The sequence below is a fragment of the Carcharhinus amblyrhynchos genome, chromosome 32 (genome assembly GCF_965287045.1).
Source record: "Carcharhinus amblyrhynchos chromosome 32, sCarAmb.v2.hapA, whole genome shotgun sequence".
Taxonomy (NCBI): Eukaryota; Metazoa; Chordata; class Chondrichthyes; order Carcharhiniformes; family Carcharhinidae; genus Carcharhinus; species Carcharhinus amblyrhynchos.
The window spans coordinates 16,638,107-16,662,727 of NC_137355.1; the positions used below are offsets into that span (position 1 = coordinate 16,638,107).

The window sequence follows — 24,621 nt, forward strand, 5'->3', positions numbered from 1 at the left end:
CGAATGGGATGCTGGCCTTCATAGCGAGGGGGATTGAATATAAAAGTAGGGAGGTCTTGCTGCAGCTGTATAGGGCATTGGTGAGGCCGCAGCTGGAGTACTGTGTGCAGTTTTGGGCGCTGCACCTGCGCAAGGATATTTTGGCCCTGGAGGGAGTGCAGAGGAGGTTTACTAGGCTGATACCGGAGTTGAGGGGGTTGAGCTATGAGGAGAGGCTGAATAAACTAGGCTTGTACTCGTTAGAGTTTAGAAGAATGAGGGGAGATCTCATTGAGACGTATAAGATGATGAATGGGATGGATAGGATAGAGGTGGAGAGACTCTTCCCGCTCAAAAAAGACAGTAGGACTAGGGGGCACAGCCTCAAGATAAAGGGGAGGCGGTTTAGAACGGAGTTGAGGAGGAACTTCTTCACTCAAAGGGTGGTGAATCTCTGGAATTCTCTGCCCGTTGAAGTGGTGGAGGCTGCCTCGCTAAATATTTTTAAAAAGCGGGTTGATGGGTTCTTGATAAGAGAGGGGATTAAGGGTTATGGGGAGAGGGCGGGAAAGTGGAACTGAGCCACGACAGATCAGCCATGATCTTATTGAATGGCGGGGCAGGCTCGAAGGGCTAGATGGCCTACTCCTGCTCCTATTTCTTATGTTCTTACTAATACTATGTTTTTACCCACCTCAAAGTGCTATATTCTGGCTAATCTCGCGAGTGCTTATTAATTAGGGGCATTTACTAAACTTGTTCAGTGAATAACAGGCCATATGAACTGTCATTTGATTTATTATTTGTTACATGTATTGGATACAGTATAAAGCATTGTTTCTTGTGTGCTTTGCGGACAAAGCACGCCATTCAAAGAGTACATAGGGGAAAAGGAAAGGAGAGGGTGCAGAATGTAGTGTTGCAGTCATAGCTGTTGGTAGGAATTTTATTTCTAACATTCTGTACTGCTGGGCTTGTGAAAATGAGATTGTTTGAGTGCAGTCTGTGGATGTTTTCAGTCTTGTTAACTTCTGTGAAAACTGCAAGTACCTGTGATTTTAAAACCCCTTGCACTTGCCATATTATCCACGCATGGTGAAATGTGTCATGAACTTCATGCTTTGACATTTGCAGTTCATCTTGCTTGGCCCATTGTATGGTCACGATGCTGCATGCTTCGTTTTTTATTTAAAACTATCCCTAAGTTCCATTTCAGGGAAGTATTGGTGGTGAAATTCTTCACTGTTTTTTCCACTGAAAAGAAATGCTGATGCTTTAATTTTTTTCGGCTCCTAAATGGATAAGCTGGACCTGTAAGCAATTTATTCTATCACATGTGTCTTACAGGAATTAAAGCCTTATAAGAAAATTATTTTCTTCCAGCAGAACATGCCTCCAAGATTTAAGGCTGATTGATCCTGACTCTTGTAAACTAATCTTACTAACCCTATCAGTTAGCTTTTTATTTATTCATGGGATATAGGATGCCATTAGCAAACCCAGTACCTAGCTAATCCCTAATCATCCGTGAAGCAGTAGTCACTGCAGTCTATATGGAGAAGTTGCACCTTAGTTTTGTTATGCAGTGTTCCAAGACACGAGAATGAAAGAACAGTGATAAAGTTCCAATTTGGGAAAGCATGCAAATTGGGTCGGAAGAAAACTTTTTTAAAGTTTATTTATTGGTCACAAGTAAGGATTACATTAACACAGCGACAGAGTTACTGTGAAATTCTCCTGTTCGGGTCAATGCCCCTAGCCAGTTTGCCTTTCAGAATGTGAGGGGAAACAGGAGCACCTGGAGGAAACCCACGGAGAGAACATGCAAACTCCACAGACAGTGACCCAAGCTGGGAATCAAACCCTGGCACTGTGAAGCAGCAGTGATAATTACTGTGCCACCCCCTTGCAGAAGTTCAGGATTTTGACCAGCCATTTTACTCTGTGAACTGTCAGCATCAAAATTTCTTATAGAACTTTCTTGTAATAGTTATCTCTGGTTCAGTATGTTGGTATCTTCAACACAAGGTTGGAAGAGCACTGCTGCTGTGTACCTCTTACCCTAATGTTCAATTTAAGGTGACAAGTGGATTGGTGTGGCTCTGGTGAAACTTGCTTTAGCGTCTTAACTCTTAGTTCCTTTCTGTACTACAGTGATTCATGAGGAAGCTGAACAGATTGGGAAATTGTGATTACATTTTCATACAGCTGCCTGTAATCACAAAGCCACAGGGTCATTTTGGATGAGTTCTTGTGCATATTTTTAAAAGGGAAGAGCAGAATGGCACACTATACTGATGCAGCTTGAAATTGATTTGGGACCTTATGCATTGTGCAAAATAATGGAAGGAGGCAAACTGCTTTTCTCAGGCTGAGTCATGGCAGCTGTGAGCCATGTTGCATAGAGTACTTGGTCCCATGTGTGTTCTTTTTTTAGTTCATGGTTTTTCTCAACTTTTTTTTAGAGGAATTAGTGTTAATTTAGCGTGTGGTAACTGAAACTTGTCGATTGCGATGCACAAGAGCCAATGATCCATGAAAGCTCTAATATATGTAAAAAACCTTTTCCAAGTAATTATAGCATGTTGGATGGACCTGCTTATGGTCTACGACTGTAAGCTACATTGGCATTTACAATCCAGTACATCTTCCAGTGAGCCTGGGGCCAAGTGCCAATGTAGCCTCAATGCTAGGTGATGTCTTTTTCATTTGGTCTTGGTTTGAAACAATCACACCTCTTTAACCTGTGATTATCCCTCTCACCACTTGCACTGTCTGTACCTGTGAAGAATTGAATAACTCACATTCCAATCATTACCTTGCAATTGTCTTTTTCTATATATGTTGGGTAGCATGGTGGCACAGTGTTGGCACTGTTGCCTCTCAGCACTAGGGACCCAGGTTTGATTCCTGGCTTGGGTCACTATGTGGAGTTTGCACATTTTCCCCATGTCTGTGTAGGTTCCCTCCGGGTGCGCCCATTTCTTCCCCCAGCAGAAAGATGTGTGGGTTAGATGGATTTGCTATGCTAAATTGACCCTTAGTGTCAAGGGAATTAGAGTAAATTTGTGGAGTTACAGGGACAAGGTAGGATTGTTATGGGTGCAGGCTTGATGGGCCAAATGGCTGCCTCCTGTACTGCAGGGATTCTATGATATGTCGTGTTTGTGAAACCTACCTGTCCACTCATCTGGTGAAGGAGCAGTGCTCCAAAAGCTCGTGATTCCAAATAAACCTGCTGGACTTTAACCTGGTGTTGTGAGACTTCTAATTGTGCTCATTTGCGAAGGCAGTGGCGTAGTGGTATTGAACTTGTAACCCAGAGACCCAGGGTAATCATCTGGGGACCCAGGTTAGAATCCCATCACAGCAGATGGTGAAATTTGAATTCACGAAAAATCTGGAATTTTAAAAATGACCTTGCGACCATTCTTGATTGTCAGAAAAACCCATCTGGTTCACTGATGTCCTTTAGGAAAGGAAATCTGCCATCCTTAACCTGGTCTGGCCTACATGAGATTCCAGACTCTTAAGGGATTTTCACTGTAACTTAATTGCAGTGTTCATGCTTTTTTTTCTCAAATCCCCTCTGAATCTTCTGCCCCTCATCTTAAAACTATGGCCCCTCATGATTGACCCTCAAGGGGAACAGCTGCTCGGTACTCACCCTGTCCATACCACTTAAGGTAAAGAAAAACCCCTCAGTGACAGAAGAAATATAATAAGGGTTAAGGAAGCAGCCAGATAGTGTGCCCCCACCCCCCTGTGTCACTTCACCAGTAATTGGCAATGAAAAAGCATACTGCTGCCCTTTCCCTCCTGGCATTTCACCACCCAAAACAATGATGCAGTTGTGGAATTCCATTGAGCAGCCTATGGCGGGCGTTGAAAAGTGTTTCCAAGTTTTAAAGCGACAGAGTGTATGCTACTAAGTTAGCTGCAGAACTTTTTATCTCGACTAAATAGTTACTTCCATTCTGGATATGTTTGCCGCTTAGGGACTGAGAATTTCAAATTCAACAGTTTACACGGAAGCCAGGGTAGCTGTTCTCAGGTTCTCATTTCTGCCTTGTGCTCTGCCTCTGCCTATCTTTCACCTGTTTTTGCAATGAAGTGTGCAAATGTTGCTGATCACTGAGGTTAAAACATTCAGACATTTGAACTGAAAGGAAGTTGTGCATTGATTTGTAGTACTGATAACTTGAAATGTGCTTTTACAACTTTCTTTCAGTATGTGCCATAATCACCAATAAGAAGTCTCAACACCAGGTTAAAGTTCAACAGGTTATTTGGTAGCACAAGCTTTCGGAGCGTTGCTCCTTCATCAGGTGAAGGAGCAACGCTCTGAAAGCTCGTGCTACCAAATAAACCTGTTGGACTTTAACCTGGTGTTATGAGACTTCTTACTGCACTTACTCCAGTCCAATGCTGGCATCTTCACATCATGGCCTGTAAGCACCTAAGCCAGGCAATTGCTTTTCAGTGGCTAAATATCTGTGTCCTCTGCTGGAATCGGGGGCAGTGTTCAGTGTTGTGAGCCATTGATTGAGGTGCACCACAGTGGCAGTTCAGGTTTCCTTGCAAGGCGTCACTTGGGCCAATTTTCATCTCAAAGGCCTTAGCCAGTGAGGAAATGGTTGAGGATTGCCCAATTTTGAGTGTGATTTTTAATTGTGGCATATTGGCTCCATCCCTGCTGCTGCAGGGCCTTTGCTGTTATTGGCAGTAAGTTAGCACTGCTGCCTCATAGTGCCAGGGACCCGGCTTCGATTCCCGCCTTGGGCCACTGTGTGGAGTTTGCATGTTCTCCCTGTGTCTGCATGGGTTTCCTCCGGGTGCTCCGGTTCTCTCTCTCTCCCCCCTCCCCCCACCAACAGTTCCAAATTCACATCTTGGTTGATTGGTCATGCTAAATTGCCCCTTAGTGTCAGGGGGTTAGTAGGGTTATGGGAATAGGGCTTGGGTAGGATTACAGACTCGATGGGCTGAATGGCCTCCTTCTGCACAGTGGGATTCTGATTCATAGAACGTTACAGCACAGAAACTTGATTGTCGAACCATTTTTCTGCCTAGTCCCACTGACCTGCACCTGGACCATATCCCTCCACACCCTCTCATCCATGTACCTGTTCAAGTTTTTCTTAAATGTTAAAAGTGAGCCTGCATTTACCACTTCATCTGGCAGCTCATTCCACACTCCCACCACTCTGTGAAGAAGCCCCCCCGCTAATATTCCCTTTAAACTTTCCCCCTTCACCCTTAACCCATGCCCTCTAGTTTTTTTTCTCCCCTAGCCTCAGTGGAAAAAGCCTACTTGCATTCACTCTATCTATACCCATCATAATTTTATACACCTCTATCAAATCTCCTTCGCTCTAGGGAATCAAGTCCTAACCTATTCAACCTTTCTTTGTAACTCAGTTTCTCAAATCCTGGCAACATCCTTGTAAACCTTCTCTGCACTCTTTCAACCGTATTAATATTAGGTGACCAAAACTGCACACAATACTCTCTAAATTTGCCTCACCAATGTCTTGTATAACCTCACCATAACATTCCAACTCTTATTATCAGTACTTTGATTAATAAAGGCCAATGTACCAAAAGCACTCTTTATGACGCTGTCTACCTGTGACGCCACTTTTAGGGAATTATGTATCTGTATTCCCAGATCCCTCTGTTCTACTACATTCTTCAGTGTCCTACCATTTACCTTGTATGTTCTACCTCGGTTTGTCCTTCCAAAGTGCAGTACCTCACACTTGTTTGCATTAAACTCCATCTACCATTTTTCAGACCATTTTTCTAGCTGGTCCAAATCCCTCTGCAAGCTTTGAAAACCTCCCTCACTGTCCACTACACCTCCAATCTTTGTATCATCAGCAAATTTGCTGATCCAATTTACCGCATTATCATCCAGATCATTGATATAGATGACAAACACAATGGACCCAGCACTAATCCCTGTGGCATACCACTAGTTACAGACCTCCACTCAGAAGCAATCCTCCGCTACCACTCGCTGGCTGCTTCCATTGAGCCAATGTCTAATCCAATTTACTATCTCTCCATGTATACCTAGCGACTGAACCTTCTGAACTAACCTCCCATGCGGTACCTTGTCAAAGGCCTTACTGAAGTCCATGTAGACAACATCCACTGCCTTGCCTTCATCCACTTTCCTGGTAACCTCCTCGAAAAACTCCAATAGATTGGTCAAACATGACCTACCATGCACAGAGCCATGTTGAATCTACCTAATAAGTCCATGTCCATCCAAGTATTTGTAGATCCTATCTCTTAGTACTCCTTCCAATAATTTACCTGCTACTGATGCCAAACTTACCAGCCTATAATTTCCCGGATTACTTTTTGAGCCTTTTTTAAACAATGGAACAACATGACCTATCCTCCAGTCATCCGGCACTTCACCCATGGACGCCGATATTTTAAATATACCTGCCAGGGCCCCTGCAATTTCAACACTAGTCTCCTTCAAGGTCCGAGGGAATACCCTCCGTCCTGGGGACTTATCTACTCTGATTTGCCTCGACAGCAAGGACCTCCTCCCCTTTAATCTGTATAGGCTCCATGACCTCCTACTTGTTTGTCTTATTTCCACAGACTCAATGCCAGTTTCATTAGTAAATATGGCTGCAAAAAACCCATTTAATATCTCCTCCGTTTCTTTTGGTTCCATACAAAGCCGACCACTCTGATCTTCAAAAGAAGTAATTTTATCCCTTACTATCCTTTTGCTTTTAATCTACCTGTAGAAGCTGTTAGGATTATCCTTCACCTTGACTGCCAAAGCAACCTCATGTCTTTTAGCCCTCCTGATTTTCCCCTCAAGTAGCTCCTTGCACTTTTTATACTCAAGCATCTTATTTGTTCCCTGTTGCCTATACATGTCATACATCTCTCTCCTTTATAGGAGTTGCAATATCCCTTGAGAACCAAGGCTCCTTATTCTTATTCATTTTGCCTTTAATCCTAACAAGAACATACAAACTCTGCACTCTCAAAATTTCTTCTTTGAAGGCCTCCCACTTACCAACCACATCCTTGCCAGAGAACAGCCTGTCCCAATCCACGCTTTTTAGATTCTTTCTCATTTCTTTAAATTTGGCCTTTTTCCAGTTTAGAACCTCAACCCGAGGACCAGATCTATCTTTATCCTAGGCACAGTGGTCTCAGTCATGTAGACTGTTGGGATGGGAGGTGAACAGAAGGTGGGTTGGTAAGGTCCTTGCGTAGCCGCAGGCTTGGATTGATGTGGACCTGCTCCAGGAATTTTTTTGTTGCAATCTCCCTCCTTGTGTAAGGGGTTGGGATATTTCTCAGGGCCTGGAGTCAGGGAATTGAGTTGATCAGAGGGTATCTGAGATGATATGTTGTGTTGAGTTGGGAATGTTAGTTCACTACAGCGGCCAATGTAGAATTGCAAAAAGCATAAATGTGGTTTCAAGTGTTCGCAGTTTAACTAGTCTGAAGTTTCAAAGGGTGAAAGCTGGCTTTTGCCTCACACCTGCATCACAGTTGGACTACTGAGGGGCATGGTGTTAGTTAATGGTGGAGAAAGAGATCTAGCCTGGCAGCTGGAGAATCAACAAGAGTCCCTTGTTGCTTTGTTTGGGGAAGGCAGGATTTGTGAGGGAGGGGATGAAAGGAGGGTTTGCAGCAAGGGTGGAGTTATCCCTGAGCATGTGTGTGTACGCGCACACACCAGCCCACAGGTGGTCCTGACAGTGTTTGCTTCTTGGGCCCACATACCATGAGGGACAGGAATAGGCCCTCAGCCCTTCAGGCTTTTGTTTGATAAGTTCTTGCTGAACTGATTGTGGCCTCAAGTCCTTTCCTGTTTACACCCATACCCTTCGACTCTCTTGTCAATCAAGAATCTAACTCAATCTTCGCGATATTCAATGACCCAGTGCATTCTTGAGATGACAATTCCAGAGACCAGGGAGCCTCTTTTTTTAAAAAAAAAGTTCCTTCCCATCTTGGCCTTAAATAAGAGGCCCCTTATTTTCAAACTGCATCCCTAATTTCCAGTCTCTCCCACAAGGATAAACATCCTCTCAGCTTCCATCCAGCCTGTTCCCCTCAGGATCTTGTATATTTCAATAAGACCACCTCTTGTTCTTCTAAACACCAGCGGATACAGGCCCAACTTGTCCAAACTTTCCTCATAACATAACACTTTCATCCTAGGAGTCAGTCGAGTGAACCTTCTCTGAGCTGCTTCAAATACTATTATGAGCTTTCCCAACGTAGGAGACCAAAATTGTACACAGTATTCCAAATGTGGGCTCAGCAACGCCCTGTACAATTGCAGTAAAACATTCATCCTTTTACATTCCGGGGGAGGCAATGGCCTAGTGGGATTATCGCTAGACCCTGAATTCAGAAACTCAGGTTTGAATCCTGCTGCAGCAGACAGCGGAACCTGAATTCAATAAAACAAAAACTGGAATTAAGAATCTATCGATGACCATGAAACCATTGTCGATTGTCAGAAAAAACCCATCTGGTTTACTAATGTCCTTTAGAGAAGGAAATCCGTCGTCCTTACCTGGTCTGGCCTACATGTGACTCCAAAGCAATGTGGTTGACTCTCAACTGCCCCCTGAACAAGGGCAACTAGAGATGGGCAATAAATGCTGGCCAGCTAGTGACACCGTGTCCCATGAATGAATTTAAAATATTCTTTTGCAATAAACACCAACATTGCATTTGCCTTGCTAATGACTTCATAATGTACCTGCATGCCAACCATTTGTGGTTTGCATACCAGGTCACGAGATCTCAGTCCCAAAGGGTTTTGCAATCTTTCTCTCTTTAATATGCTAACATGCTACTGATGATGGTATTGATGTATATTGGCAGCGGCCAGAAGAAACTCCTAAGTGGGCATTAATTGCCTTACAATTAACAAGCATTTAGTTCCAGTTGTTTTAAAGATGCATCATTTCTATTCTGCCAATTGAATCAAGTCAGGCCTTTGAAAAAGTGTCTAGTTTCATTATTAAAAGCAGGTGCTATGAATATATATGTAGCTAAGTCAGGATGTCTGCGTCTAATTCAAGGAAATAGTAAGGTCTTCTTGGTGAAATTCCTGTTGAGTAGCAGTGTTTTTTTTAACTTGGTGTAAAAAGTTGTGTTTTTTGCAATATTAGTCAGTGAGCCCGAGTTGAAGTCTTCACATTTTCCATTTTGTCAACATTTATCTAAGTGCTTAGGCAGTGATTAAAAATAGCAAATTTAGGGCGATTGAGCTGTAAGTCCTTGTGTAGTGAGGCTCTATTGCAGAACTGGGTCTTGACGTGCATGTGTGAGGAAAATAGACGGAGGCGATAGCCTAGTGATATTATCGCTAGACTATTAATCCAGAAACTCAGCTAATGTTCTTGGGACCCGGGTTCGAATCCTGCCACGGCAGATGGTGGGATTTGAATTCAGTAAAAATATTTGGATTCAAGGACCTACTGATCGTGAAACTTGTAAGTTGGCAGAAAGACCCATCTGGTTCACTAATGTCCTTCAGGGAAGGAAATCTGCCACCTTTACCTGATCTGGCCTACGACAACAATGTGGTTGACTCTTAACTGTTCTCCAAGGGCAGCTAAAGATGGGCAATAAGTTCTGGCAAGCCAGTGATGCCCATGTCCCATGAATGAATAAAAAAAAGCAACTGCAGCTTTGTACAGGAAGCTTAAACATGTAACATCTTTGATTCATACTAGTTGTGCTTCAGTTCATGTCTTGATCACGCTCTATGGTCCATTGTATACATGTGCACTTTGGGCTGCAAAAAGAAAACTGCAGAGATGCATTGTTTTTGTGACAAGTAGCATGTGCTAGGTTGTAGATTGTTGCAATGGGTGGCAACTTGCTGACTTGTAGGCATCCAGTCAAAGCATGTATGTGTACTGGTGTGCCAAAGTAGTGGCTAAATTGAGATCGATACTTGTAGTATTCCGATTATAAATTGTTGCCTTTGGCTGAGGGGTGACTTGATAGAAGTTACAAAATTGAGGGGCGTATATAAGGAAGCTTTTTCCCAGGGCAGAAATGACACAATTACAAGGGGGCATAAATTCAAAGTAAGGGGGGGAAGGTTCAGTGGAGATGTGCAGGGAAAGTTTTTTTGCACAGAGACTGACGGGGGCCTGAAATGCACTGCCAAGTGAGGTGGTTGAGGCAGATGCGTCAGTCACATTTAAGACTGAACTGGATAGGCACATGAAGTTTGTGTCTGAAACAAGCTGCCAGAGGTGGTGTTAGAGGTGGGTACAATTTTGTCTTTTAGACAGTATACAGGGATGTGGGCCAAAGGTGGGCAATTGGGAGTAGTTTAGGGGTTTAAAAAAAACAGGGTTGCTTGGACAAGCTGGGCCGAAGGGCCTGTTTCCGTGCTGTAAATCTTTTTGACTCTATACTAGGCAGGGATTAGAGAGATTACAGGCGGTTAGCCTAGATGGGACAACGTGATCGGTGCAGGCTTGGAGGGCCAAAGGGCCTGTTGCTGTGCTGTTCTTTGTTCTCCAGATCACGTTCGTGTATTTATTTCTTGGGAAATTATTTATAACATAATAACATGCCTAAAGTGTTGAGGGAAATTAGTGGGTTTGTTGGAATTTCAGCAACTTTAATTTTCCAAACCAAGTGGCAACAATTTTTTTTAAAAGAACCAAATTGGTACTTTTTGAAAAAATGCTTCCAGCATTTATCTGCAGCAAAGTTTAAAATTTCACCTATCAAGCAAAATGCTTGTTCGTTTCAGTAAGATCACCTTTCATTCTTAACTGCAGTGGATACAGGCCCAGCCTGTCCAAACTTCCCTCATAAGATAACCCCTTCATCCAAGCAATCAGACAAGTGAACCTTCAAGCAAAATGGTTAAATTGAGAGGATAACTAAGGACACACCCTGCTACAATGGCAACAGAATTTTCAATCAGTTAAGCATAGAATCATGGAATCCCCACAGTGCAGATGGAAACCATTCGGCCCATTGAGTTTGCACCGACAACAATCCCACCCAGGCCCTACCCTGTAACCCCACACATCCAGTCCATCATTGCTGGATTCACTGTTGTTTGTCATTTATATTAATGGTTTGGATGAGAATTTAGTATGCATTGTCAGTAAGTTTTTAAATGATACCAAGATTGGTGGCATAGTGGACAGTGAAGAAGGTTATCTCAGATTGCAATAGGATCTTGAGCAATTGGACCAGTGGGCTGATGAATGGCAGATAGTATTTAATTTAGATAAATGTGAGGTGATGCATTTTGGTCGATCGAACCAGGCAGGACTTAATCAGTTAGTGGTAGAGCGTTGGGGAGAGTAATAGAACAAAGAGGTTCTAGAGATACAGGTTCACAGCTTCTTGAAAGTGGAGTCACGGGTGGACAGTGGTGAAGAAGGTATTCAGCATGCTTGTTTTCATTGGTCAGAACATTGAACACAGGAATTGGGACATCTTGTTGAAGTTGTACAATACATTGGTAAGGCCGCACTTGGAAAACTGTACAGTTCTGGTCATCCTTTAATAGAAAAAATATTATTAAACTAGAAAGAGTTCAGAAGGGATTTACTAAGATACTACCAGGACTTGATGGTTTGAGTTATAAGAAGCAGCTGGATAGACTGGGACCTTTTTCTCTGGAGCGTAGAAGGCTGAGGGGTGAACTTACAGAGATGTATAAAATAATGAGGGTTGGAGACCAGCTAGATAGTCAATATATTTTCGCAAAGGTAGAGGAGTCTAAAACTAGAGGGCATAGATTTAAGGTGAGAGGGGAGAGATACAAAGGAGTCCAAAAGGGCAATTATTTGACACAGAGGGTGGTGAGCGTCTGGAACAAGCTACCAGAGGTGGTGGTAGAGGCAGGTACAATTTTGTCTTTTAAAAAGCATTTAGATAGTCACATGGATAAGATGGGTATAGAGGGATAAGGGCCAAATGCGGCAATTGGGATGAGCTTAGGGGTTTTTAATGAAAAGGGCAGCATGGACAAATTGGGCCAAAGGGCCTGTTTCCATGCTGTAAACCTCTGACTGTTTTCTTACCCCTCCATTGTGACAAGTCTTCACCTTTTCCAGTGACGTAACAACAATTTTGAAAGCTGATTGTTCCAGTAACAAAGAATCTCCTCCTAACTACAGTTCAGTCTCATTATAAAGGGCTATATTTTACTCATAGTTCTTTGACAATGCACAAAAACTCTTTGAAGTTCTACTCGCTGTATGGATCCAAACAGACGTTTAGGTAGTGGTTTGCTAAGAATGTAACATTTCACTTTCCACTGTGATGTTCCAAAAGCTGCACTAGTGTGAATCCTAACTGACCTCTGTCATTGAAAGAGTTGAACATTTAGTACAGCAACTGAAAGGGACCTACCCTTTTGCCTTATTGTTTCAGTTTCTTGTGCATTCAGATTAACGTTTGTGCAGAATGTGAAAAAATAGCTCATGTCAATAGTGCAAACAGGTGTAACTGGTTTCTTGATATTGAGAACTCAGTGGAAATGCGTGGGACATATCTCTTCATCCACCCTCTGAAAATATCAGCAAGTCAGTATGTCTGCTTTCAGTGTGGAAGATTGGTCCTACCAAGACCACACCTTTTAATCTTCTCATTCCCTCCTACGAGTAGTTGCTATGCCGGGGGTGGCACAGTGGTTAACAGTGCTGCCCCACAGCTCCAGGGACTCAGATTTGATTCTGGCTTGGGTCACTCTCTGCGCAGACTGCACATTCTCCCTGTGTCTGCATGGGTTTACTTTGGGTGCTCTAGTTTCTCCCCACAGTCTGAAACGCGAGTTGGTTAGGTGCATTGCCCATGCTAAAGTCTCCCTCAGTGTACCCGAACAGCTGAAATGTGGCGACTAGGGGATTTTCACAGTAACTTAATATAAGCCTACTTGTGACTAATAAATTAACTTTATACTTTAACTTTAGTTTGGCATTAAAACACATGAAGTATGTGCATTAGGCGTAACCTGCTTTTAGCTGAAGTAAAAGTTTATTTATTAGTCACAAGTAAGGCCTACATTAACATTGCAATGAAGTTACTGCGCAAATCCTCTAGTCACCATACTCTAACGCGTGTTCGGATACACTGAGGAGAATTTAGCACAACCAATGCACCTAACCAGCATTCTTTCGGACTATGGGAGGAAACTGGAGCATTCAAAGGAAACCCACGCAGACACGGGGAGAACATGCAGACTCTGCACAGTGACCCAAGCTGGGAATTGACCCGGGTCCTTGGCACAGAGAGACAGCAGTGTTAGCCTGACCTTTGCAGTATAATTTGTAATCTTTTCACAAATGCACAAGCATCGAAGGTTCTGTGAATTTTGCTGTTTATTGCCCATGTAGGTAATCATTGCTAAATATAGTGATTTAACTTCATTTTTTTAAAATTCATTCATGGGACATGGGTGTTGCTCGCTGGCCAGCATTTATTACCCATCCCTAGTTGCCATTGAGAAGGTGGTGGTGAGTAGTATCTTGGAATGCTGCAGTTCCACGTGCTGTAGGTTGGTCCACAGTACAGTTAGGGAGGGAATTCCAGGATTTTGACCCAGCGACAGTGAAGGAATGGCGACCTATTTCCAAATTAGGATGGTGAGTGGCTTGTAGGGGAATTTGCAGGTGGTGGTGTTCCCCATGTATTTGCTGCCCTTGTCCTTTGAGGTGGAAGTGGTCATGAGTTTGGAAGGTGCTGTCTCAGGACTTTTGTTGAATTTCTGCAGTGCATCTTGTAGATAGTACACAGTGTTGCTACTGAGCGCCAGTGGTGGAGGGAGTGAATGTTTGTCACTGTGATGCCAATTAGGCGGGCTGCTTTGTCCTGGATGGTGTCAAGCTTGAGTGTTATTGGAGCTGTGTCCAACCAGGCAAGTGGGGAGTATTCCATCACACTCTTGGCTTATGAACCTAGGTATTTATTTTCTCAATTGTCACCCTGGAAGTGGGACATGATTGTGTTTGAAAGGACTGTGCTTTATCACAAATAATGTGGCAGTCTCTGATTTTCAGTCCAAGCTAATAACTGCAGGATTTGCAATTCTAATTGGAAATACAAGTTCACTTTTTGACATATTCAAATTGCTTCATCAGGCTTGGGCTGCAGATTCAAATACACATGCATCTGGTAACTAATGTTGGCCGATATGAAGGAGAGAGAGCCCAAGAATTGAACCTGCAATGAATCAGAAATAGTGTGAAATGCATGTGAAGCATAAGTCATAGTGAAGAAAAGATGAAGATAAATTAGACAATTTTGAAAAAAAGCCAGGACAGAAGGCAACATGGCCAAAAAAGGGGCATAAATAATATTTGTTTTTGTATATAGATTTTGATTTGATTTGTTACTGTCACATTAATGTACAGTGAAAAGTATTGTTTCTTGTGCGCTATACAGACAGAGCATACCGTTTATAGAGAAGGAAACGAGAGAGTGCTGAATATAGTGTTACAGTCGTAGCTGGGGTGTAGAGAACGATCAAATTAATGCAAAGTAGGTCCATTCAGAAGTCTGATGGCAGCAGGGAAGAAGCTGTTCTTGAGTTGATTGACACGTTAGCTCAGACTTTTGTATCTTTCCCCGACAGAAGGTGGAAGAGAGAATGTATGGGGCCCTTGATTATGCTGGTTGCTGTGCCGAGGCGGTGCAAATGGTAGACAGTCAACGGATGGGAGGCTGGTGCCCTGGTACTGGTTTAGTTTGTTTGGTGGAATGCAGTTTGTAGGAATGCCACTACTACAGAGATTTTACGGTCTGCACCTTTCAATCTTAAGAACGCTGTGCATGGTGAGAATGTCTGGAATGGCATTACTTGAGGAGAGGCAATGGCCCAGTATTATAATCGTTAATCCAGAAACTCAGCTAATGTTCTGGGGACCCGGGTTCGAATCCAGCCATGATAGGAGATGGTATGTGAATTCAATTTTAAAAATCTGGGTTTAAGAATCTACTGGTGACCATGAAACTATTGTCGATTGTTGGAAGAACACATCTGGTTCACTAATGTCCTTTAGGGAAGAAAATCTGCCATCCTTACCTGGTCTGGCCTACATGTGACTTCAGGACCACAGCGATATGATTGACACGCCACTGCCCTGGGAAATGGTCTAGCCACCCACTCGGTTCAAAGGCAATTAGGGATGGGGCATTAAGTCCTGGCCACCCATGTCTCTCAAATGACTTTTTTTTTAAAAAAAATTCATGTAGCTTGGTACATGTAGTTTTGGGACTTGCGTGCTGTTGAATTCCTTGTCTCCATTCCATTGCAGTGGAGTGATACTGAGCAGGCATTTCCCTGTGGATTTGGAGGAGGGGGTGACCTGTAGCAATCTACAGCTGATGGTTGTTCCCCTTCTGCCTCGATCTGAGATGGCAGGAGATGGTTTATGTCTAGAAAGGAAGTTGTGTTCTTCTTAATAAGCTTAATAAGCGCCTTGAGAAATGTAATGCCTTATATGGTGACCTGCATCTCAAACGCTACTGGGAGAGATGCTAGTGTGATGAAAATGAAATTCCAAGCTGGATTCCCTCTACCCATTTTGAATATCTGTTGACTAATTCCTAAGCAGGATTATTGCATTTACATAAGCAGTTGGCCTGCACAGAGGCACCTAACAATGAGTTGGAACATAATAGAGCAAAGTGCGATGCAATTTTGTTTGTTGCTTCCAGTCTAAAAATATACTTTAATTAAAGCTCATATCCCTAGTAGCCAATTCGGCATCCTCAGTCTAGTCATGATGAACATCTCTATCTGAAATTAACTGACTCCAAATCCTATTTCAATGATATTTGGGGAACAAGGCTTAAAGAATAAATAACAACAAGTATGTTAGATTCAAAGTCCCAAGAATGTTGAACTATGCAGTATCAGTGAGATTGGCTACTCTCGTCAGTTGAATTCAGGTGGATTAAAGGCAGCTAGCAGATATTGATGGCTGAAGAATTAGGAGCATAGCATCGCTGCAGTGTAAAAGGAGGCCACTTGGCCCCATGGAGCTTACACCAACGGCAATCCCACCCAAGTCCTATCCCCATAGCTCCATATATTTACCCTGCTATGCCCCTGACACTAAGAAGCAATTTACCATGGCCAATCCACCTAACCTGCACATCTTTGGATTACGGGAAGAAATCTACGCAGACATGGGGAGAACATGCAAACTCCACACAGGTGGACACCCAAGGCTGGAATTGAACTCGCTCCCTGGTGCTGAGAGGCAGCAGTGCTAACCACTGTGTTACCATGCCGCCAGTTGAGCCGGCGCCTTGAATTTAAGCGTTTTTTTCATTTAACTTGTGCATTTTTGATTTTTTTCATCTAGCTCTCAGTGGATGTTCAATAATCTAAGTGATTAATGCTTGAAAGCATCATTAATTCTAAAACCAATAAAAAAGATTGGATACAAAAACATATGAAGTATCAGTTGTATTGTGTTTTCTACTCATCTCCATTGGTGCACTGGGATGTATCTCTACATCAAAACGCTAAATAGTTTTCAACATGCATTAAGGATGCAACTCTTCCCTTTACTTTCAGAAGACTACATTTGTTTCCTTTTGACATTTTAAAGTGGAAACTGGGTGGTGCAAGTTCAGCCTGTAGATTAAGTTGCAACTTCTGCCAAGTAACTGCCATTCAACCCTTAAACCTGGAACTTTTCATGGAATAAAACTGCAAAGAAGTGTAACAGAAAAAATATAGCACAGAACTAACAGGTGTATGTATTCCACTCATAAACCTTGGGCATTATATCCCTTGGGTGGGATCGTAAAATTAAACAGTGAAAGATTTTGGGGATGTCAGCTGGCTCATTTAACGTGGTCTAAAGAGATTTACAGAAGTCTTTAAAAATGCTTTTATATTGATTTCCTGCAAATGTATAATCAAGGTAAATTGGCAAAGATCTGAATGAAGTGTTTTTTTTATTAGCACCTAATCTTAAAAATGCACCAATCCTTTCATTTTGTTTCCTTTTTGCGTGTAAGTCTAATTTTTCTGTTCAGTGTGGTTGAATGGGCTGCTGGTTCTCTTGAATCTGCTGCTGCAGTATGCTCAGGCCACCATTTAGAAAGCTACCCCTGGGAGCAGGGGCGGCGTGCCACATTTCCCTACTAAGTTACCAGGTTCCAAATGTATTGTGGCTGTAGTTGACAGCTTTTCACAAATTGAAAGTTTTAGTGACAAATAGGCTTACGTTAACACTGCAATGAAGTTACTGTGGAAATCATTACCTCATTAGAATCTTCAATTTGGTTTATTATTGTCATATGTATTGGGATACAGTGAAAGGTATTGTTTCTTGCATGCTACACAGACAAAACGTACCGTACTTCGAGAAGGAAGAGAGTACAGAATGTAGTGTTATAGTCATAGCTAGGGTGTAGAGAAAGCTCAACTTAATGTGAGGTAGGTCCATTCAAAAAGTCTAATGGCAGCAGTGAAGAAGCCGTTCTTGAGTCGATTGGTATGAGTCCTCAAACATTTGTATCTTTTTTCCAACGAGAAGGTGGAAGAGAGTATTTCTGGGATACTTGGGGTCCTTAATTACACTGGCTGCTTTTCTGAGGCAGCAAGTGCAGACAGTGTCAGTGACTGGGAGGCTGGTTTGGGTGATGGACTGGGCTTCATTCACCCTTTGTAGTTCCTTGCAGTCTTGGTCAGAGCAGGAGCGATACCAAGCTGTGATACAATCAGGACGAATGCTTTCTATGATGCATCTGTAGGAGTTGGTGAGAGTTATAGTGGACATGCTAAATTTCCTTAGTCTTCTGAGAAAGTAGAGGCATCGGTGGGCTTTCTTAACTATAGTTCAGCATGGAGGGATCTGGACACCTAAAGACTTGAAGCTTTCGACTATTTCTACTTGGTTCCCATTGATGTAGACAAGGGAGACCATCTATAGACAATCTGGCATGGACTTCAACAATAATCTGCATAATTCTTTGTTTATTTGCCCACTGCCAATTTAATTTTTTCAGTCATTCCTTGGATGTGGACGACCTGGAATCAGGGGAGGAATTGTTAGATTAACTGGCATTTTTCCACATTAAGATTTGCACTGTTCACTAAGGCACCTGCAATATTTCTGAATTGCAATTTGATTTTCTCCATGGGTGTTGAAGGTATTTATTACTGATATCATTGCCTAACACTTTTGTACATCCTTTTCCTATTTGGAAGCAAACATTTTTTATAATCTAATTTGATTTATTATTGTCACGTGTATTGGGATACAGGGCAAACTATTGTTTCTTGTGCACTTTACAGACACAGTATACTGTTCACAGAATATATAGGGGAGAAGGAATGGAGAGGGTGCAGAATATAGTGTTACAGTCATAGCTAGAGTGTAGAGACAGATCAATGTAACATAAGGTAGGTCCGTTCAGAAGTCTGACGGTAGCAGAGCAGAAGTCGTTCTTGAGTCAATCGGTACGTGACATCAGACTTTTGCATCTTTTTCCCGACGGAAAAAGGTGGAAGAGAGAGCGTCCAGGATGCACGGGGTCCCTAATTATGCTGGCTGCTTTCCTGAGGTAGCAGGAAGTGTAGACAGTGTCAGGGGCGGGAAGCTGGTTTGAGTGATGGAAGAGAGTATGTCCAGGATGAAAGGAGAGGATAGTGAAGCATTAGTCTCATGGGGTTGGAGATTGAAGTGTGGAGGTGGTAAAGGAGAATTAGAAGGTATAAAAGCTTCATTGCTTTCACTGTTGAATTTCTAAGCGAACAATATTATAGTGAGTTTCCAATCACAGGACAACTACTACCCTTCAAGAGAGTGAAATCGCAATAACTAGTCACCTAGTTGTTGCTGCCTGCTTTCTGTCAACCCGTTTGAAATTTACAACACCGTGAGCGGTTAGCTACAGGTGATACCTGATCTGAAGTGACCAGCATATTTTAATGTATTTATTTATGTACTGTAAAGCGTTCTCATTGTTTCTTTGTTTCTTCCATATTTAGCATTACACCATGGATGCTGATGGGTTGTGTACGCGTCTCATTACTCCCAAGCATATGGAAGGGACGGTGGCTGCACAGGATGAGTTCTCTCGAAGTGAGTGGGAAAGTTGAAACTTAAAGTAGCCCCAAAAACAATCAGCTTATCTCCTGCCAGTCCTTTCGAAATACAATTTAGTGAATTCAGTGTTTGAAGAACATTATCTTTGGTGTGACAATACAATGTCAACACTCTCCCTGAATTGGATTAAGACAGTATGGTGGTTAGCACTGCTGCCTCATAACCCCAAGGACCGGGTTTCAATTCCTGGCTTGGGTGACTCTGTCTGTCAGGAGTCTGCTCATTCTCCCTCGTGTCTGTGTAGGTTTCCTCCCACAGTCTGAAAGACATTGGTTAGGCATTGGCCATGCTAAATTCTCCCTCAGTGTACCCGAACAGGTGCCAGAGTGCGGTGACTAGGCGATTTTCACAGTAACTTCATTGCAGCGTTAATATAAGCCTACTTGTGACACTAATAAATGAACTAAACTTTAAACAATCAAAGATCTAAGCATATTGAAAGTCTTTTAAAAGTGATTTTTTTGCCAGAGGCTAACGAGCCATGGGAGTTTATTACATTTCTCTTCAATGCAAAGTTTATTTTTTGTTTTGTAGGTGGCTGGGCACTAAACATGAGAGATCTCAAATTGTTACAAACAATAGGCAAAGGAGAATTTGGAGGTAAGTGGCACTTCACATGCCAGGCTTTGGGGGGTGGGGGCAAGTTTACTGTAAATGGCGTTTGTTGCTTTCGTGTTTATACATTTATTTTGTTAACCGCTATTGTCTTTTATCCTTCAAAAATGAAAACTTTACGTTGTTTAGTAAAATATTAATAGTAGATTCATTAAATAACAACGTAGTGGCACAGTGGTTAGCACTGTTGCCTCACAGCTGCAGGGACCCGGGTTTGACTCCAGCCTCAGGTCACTGTGTCTGTGTGGAGTTTACATGTTCTCCCTGTGTCTCCGTGGGTTTCTTCTGGGTGCTCCTGTTTCCTCTCGCTCCAAAGATGAGAGTTAGGTTGATTTGGCCATGCTAAATTGACCCTAGTGTCAGGGGGATTAGCAGACAATGTGTTGGTTTATGAGAATAGGGCCTGGGTGGGATTGTGGTTGGTACAGATTCGATGGACTGAATGGCAGCTTCCTGCACTGTAGAGATTCTGTGATTCTAAATGCAGTGATCAGATAGAATTTGCCCTTGCTTTCTGATCCTGTCAATATGGCAAGCATTCAAGTATTTGTGCAGTAAACATAGAAAGAAGCCTTGTGTTGTGTGACCTCTGGCAGCCCTATTAAGTAATTTAATCTAAAGAGATTGCGACAACCTATTACTTTTGCCCATCAAAGTCCTGTAATTACCAATGGGATAATGATCAAATAATGTGCTTGACTCTTGAGGGATAAGTATTGGCCTGAATCTCAGAAGAACTGCCTTGCTCTTCTGCTGATACTGCCATGAAACCTTTTTTTGCACCTGCCTCGCAGAGGGCAGATGTTTACTATTTCATCGAAACAATCACACCCCTGAGAGTGCAGCATTCCTGTTGTACTGCACTGACACATCAGCTTTGACCTCTGTTTCATTCAGCCATGGAATATGGGTGTCACTGGCTGGACCAGCATTGATTGCCCATCTCTAACTGCCCTTAAACTGAATGGTTTGCTCAGGCATTTCAGAGGGCATTTACGAGTCAACCACATTGCCGTGGCTTTGGAGTCGCAGGTAGGTCAGACCAGGGAAGGACAGCAGATTTCCTTCCCTAAAGGACATTCGTGAACCAGATGGATTTTTCTCAACAATCAACAGTGGCTTCATGGTCATCAGTAGACTTTTAATTCCAAATTTTGTATTGAATTCAAAGTTCATCACCTGCTGTGGTGGGATTTGAACTCAGGTCCCCAAAGCATTACCCTGGGTCTCTGAAATACTAGTCCAGTGTCAATGTCCCTACCTCATCCTGTGCTCAATTCTCTAGACTGGTGTTTTAATCTTCAAGGGGCATTCTGAATCAAGACTGATGCCGCTGCAGGTGGCAGATCTTGGCTGACTTGAAGTGGAATCATTACTGTATAGGAATAGCTGCAATGCCAACATGTGGAAAGTTTTTTAATGCAATGAGTGGTTAGGATCTGGAATGCACCGTCTGAGAGTTTGGTGGAGACAGATTCACGTAGCGAGTGGTTAAGATCTGGAATATACTTTTTGAGGGTTTGGTGGAGACAGATTCACAGAGCGAGTGGTTCGGATCTGGAATGTGGTGAAGACAGATTCATATAGTGAGTGGTTAGGATCTGGAATGCACTGTCTGAGAGGATGGTGAAGACAGATTCACACAGTGTGTGGTTAGGATCTAGAATGTACTGTTTGACAGTGTGGTGGAGACCGATTCACACAGCAAGTAGTTAGGATCTGGAATGCACTGTGTGACAGTGTAGTGGAGGCAGCACAGTTAAAGTTCTCAAAAGAGAATTGGATTGTTATCTGAAAATGAAAAGTAAAAGCAAGAGGAGTGACACTAGGTGAATTACTCCTTCAGAGGGCTGGATCCAATACAATGGGACAAATGGCCACCTCCTGTCCATTTCCAACTCTTGCTGACTCTAGCCAACAGAATTTTCACCATTCTCCTTCGGTAAGGTCTCTGTGGCCAGCATCTGATTGGTTGTTCCTCCTCCTTGCCTCTCAGCTTGTCCTTATGACATGAAAAATTTTGGGAGGTAACCATTCACCCAGGTATCCTCCAGCTCAGCCATAACAGCCTCTATACAGCCACCAATGAGAGGGGGATGGGGAGGTGGCTTTACAAAGTGAAATAAACAATGGGGGTGAGGCAGGGGGATGAAGAATTTCTGGTACCCCAGATAAGGGGGGTATTTCAAGTGGGCTGAAGTTAATCTGTGAATAATTATTCTATAATTCAAAGTGTCCTGCAATGATTTGCCAGACTTAACGATCTGTCACGTTTTCTCCTTGCTGTTTTATTTCATAGCGTTAATCTCCATTGAACGTGTAACTAGAGTTTCAAAACTAAAACTCTCCTGTTTTGCATGCTCTCAAGTTTTGGTCTCTTGTACCGCATCTCTTGTTGACTCATCAATTTGTTTTTTGGTAGATGTGATGTTGGGTGAATATAGAGGCAACAAAGTAGCAGTCAAATGCATTAAACATGATGCTACAGCGCAAGCCTTCATTGCTGAAGCCTCGGTGATGACGTAAGTTTTAGCATTAATCTTCTAGTGTGCAAAAGAAAGCTTGAACTGGTCATTGTGTCGCGCATTAGAAATTAAAACCCTTTCTCGTTGCGCAAAAGTAGGTTTTGCTCTGGTATCACGTATCGTTGTGCCAAAAGCTGGATGGCTTTATTCTACTTCACGTGTCTGCTGCCTTTAAAAGCTCCATAGCCCTTTCCACAACTGTTACCTTTTTCCCTGCCAGTTTACAAGGACCACTCGGTTCCAAATGTATGATTTTATTCTGATTCTTAGAGACTTAATGTTGAAACCTCCTCCAATATTAACTTATTGGGGAAATGACAAATTTAAAGGAAGCTGCGAGGTGTCATTTTATATTGTACGCCACATGTTTTAAGTATAGATTGATCAAACTCTTGAATATGAATGGTTTAATTTGTGCCTTGATACAAGTGTGCGTATTCCAGCTTTTATTTGAGTAGCTTGGTGGCACTGTGGTTAGCACTGCTGCCTCAGTGCCAGGGACCCAGGTTTGATTCTCGGTTTGGGTCACAGCCTGTACGGAGTCTGCACGTTCTCCCCATGTTTGCGTGGGTTTCTCCCAGTTTCCCCCCTGTCCGAAAGGCTGGTGCTGATTCGATGCTTTGGCCATGCTGAATTCTCTCTCGGTGTACCCGAACAGGTGCCAGAGTGTGGCGACTAGGGGATTTTCATGGTAACTTCATTGCAGTGTTAATCTAAGCCTACTTGTGACATTAATAAATGAAACTTTAAACTGAAATCTTGTTCTTCTCGTTCCACGGTAGTGAAGTAGTAGAACAAATGTGAAGATTAAGTTCTGAAAATTAATTCAACAAACTTAGTAATTTGTGGGCCAAAGTAGAAAAGAAACTGCAGCCAGTGCATTGCTGCGTGTTTACGAGTTCATTAATGTCCTTCAGGGAAGGGAGCTTGCCATCCTCAACCTGTCTGGTCTGTATGAGATTGCAGTACCAAACAAGGTAGCTGACTCTTTGCTCCCTTCAGCTTATTGAATCGTATTGTTCAATTACAAAGACTCTTGTGCAGAATACCCACCACACCACCTTAGGGACATCTGAGTAGTCAACAAATATGGTCTGTTCAGCATTACCAATGCTGAGAACGAAGCTGAAAGGCCAAAGTTTTGATTTTCTATTTCAATGCAACTTTGTTCATTTAAAGAAAAAGCACAAAGGGGCAATCTTACCAAAAAAATTCAAGTGTCAAACAAGCGTAAAAACGGGAGAGAATCCCAGATACGTTCATAAGGCACTTGGGAGGGGGAAGAAAGAGCCCAAATGTGATTCTTGCCAGCAGGTAGAGTGGGTGCAGCCAATGCCACCCCCGTTCACCTCTCTGACCGATTCTCCCCATCCCCATTGCAGAGTAAAGTTTATTAGTTACAAGTAGGCTTGCATTAACACTGCAATGAAATTCCTCTCGTTGCCACACTCTGGTGCCTGTTCAGGTCAATGCACCCAACCAGCAAGTCTTTCAAATGTGGGAGGAAACTGGAGCACCCAGAGGAAATCCATGCAGTCACAAGGAGAACATGCAAACACCACACAGGCGGCGACCCAAGCCAGGAATCGAACCCAGGTCCCTGGCACTGAGGCAGCAGTGCAATGTGCCACCCCTTGTGCCCACCCTTTGACACTGCGCAGTGCCAGGCTGACAGTGTCCAAGGGGCAATGCCTGGCCTTGCATCGACCACACGGGAGGTTTCGAAGGCTTCCAGTCCCACCAGAAAAGCCATCATGTCAACTCCCTGTTGGTGGGGACCTTGTGTGATCCACATTGATGAGTTCCTCAACCGAGGGTGATAGCATACGGGGACACCCTTATTATATTTAGATTACCTGCTGAATACTGAAATCGGCTTCATGACTGATTCTGCTGGCAGATTGGGGCCAGTTACATCGCAAGAGACAATAAACTTGGCGTGAACCTGTTTTTTTTCCTGCATCTCTCCTGATTTTACTGGCTTGGCACACTGCAACTGACTTGCTGAGCCGGTTAAAGCGTCCTCAGTCTTGAATGGTGTCACCTGAACATCATTGGTTTTTGTAAATTTGGTGCAGTGCCAAACCGTGGAATAACAAACTTTCTTTGTTACAGGCAACTCCGACACAAAAACTTAGTTCAGCTTTTGGGTGTCATTGTGGAAGAAGGCGGGTCACTATACATTGTCACAGAATATATGGCCAAAGTAAGTACCTAACTACTGATGGTGGCACTGACCATGGGTTGCTAATGCATGGGTGGGTTCTTCTTATTGTGTAATCTTAGAATGCTGCAATCCTGTACATAACATCTTGCAGCATTCAGGTCCTTTGAATGTGCTTCTCAAGACAGTGAACTAGCTCTTTTCCCTAACC

The 24,621-nt window shown here is 42.9% G+C and overlaps 1 protein-coding gene across 2 annotated transcripts in view; it reads left to right on the forward strand.

Moving 5' to 3' along the window:
• LOC145360628 (tyrosine-protein kinase CSK) overlaps nt 1-24,621 on the forward strand; it is a 159,591-nt gene that overhangs the window by 116,279 nt on the left and 18,691 nt on the right. For both annotated transcript variants that reach the window (XM_080215977.1, XM_080215978.1), the window contains exons 7-10: nt 18,989-19,082; nt 19,641-19,706; nt 22,144-22,243; nt 24,362-24,452. In XM_080215977.1, coding sequence (XP_080072103.1) covers nt 18,989-19,082; nt 19,641-19,706; nt 22,144-22,243; nt 24,362-24,452 — 351 coding nt within the window. The remainder of the gene's footprint in view (nt 1-18,988; nt 19,083-19,640; nt 19,707-22,143; nt 22,244-24,361; nt 24,453-24,621) is intronic.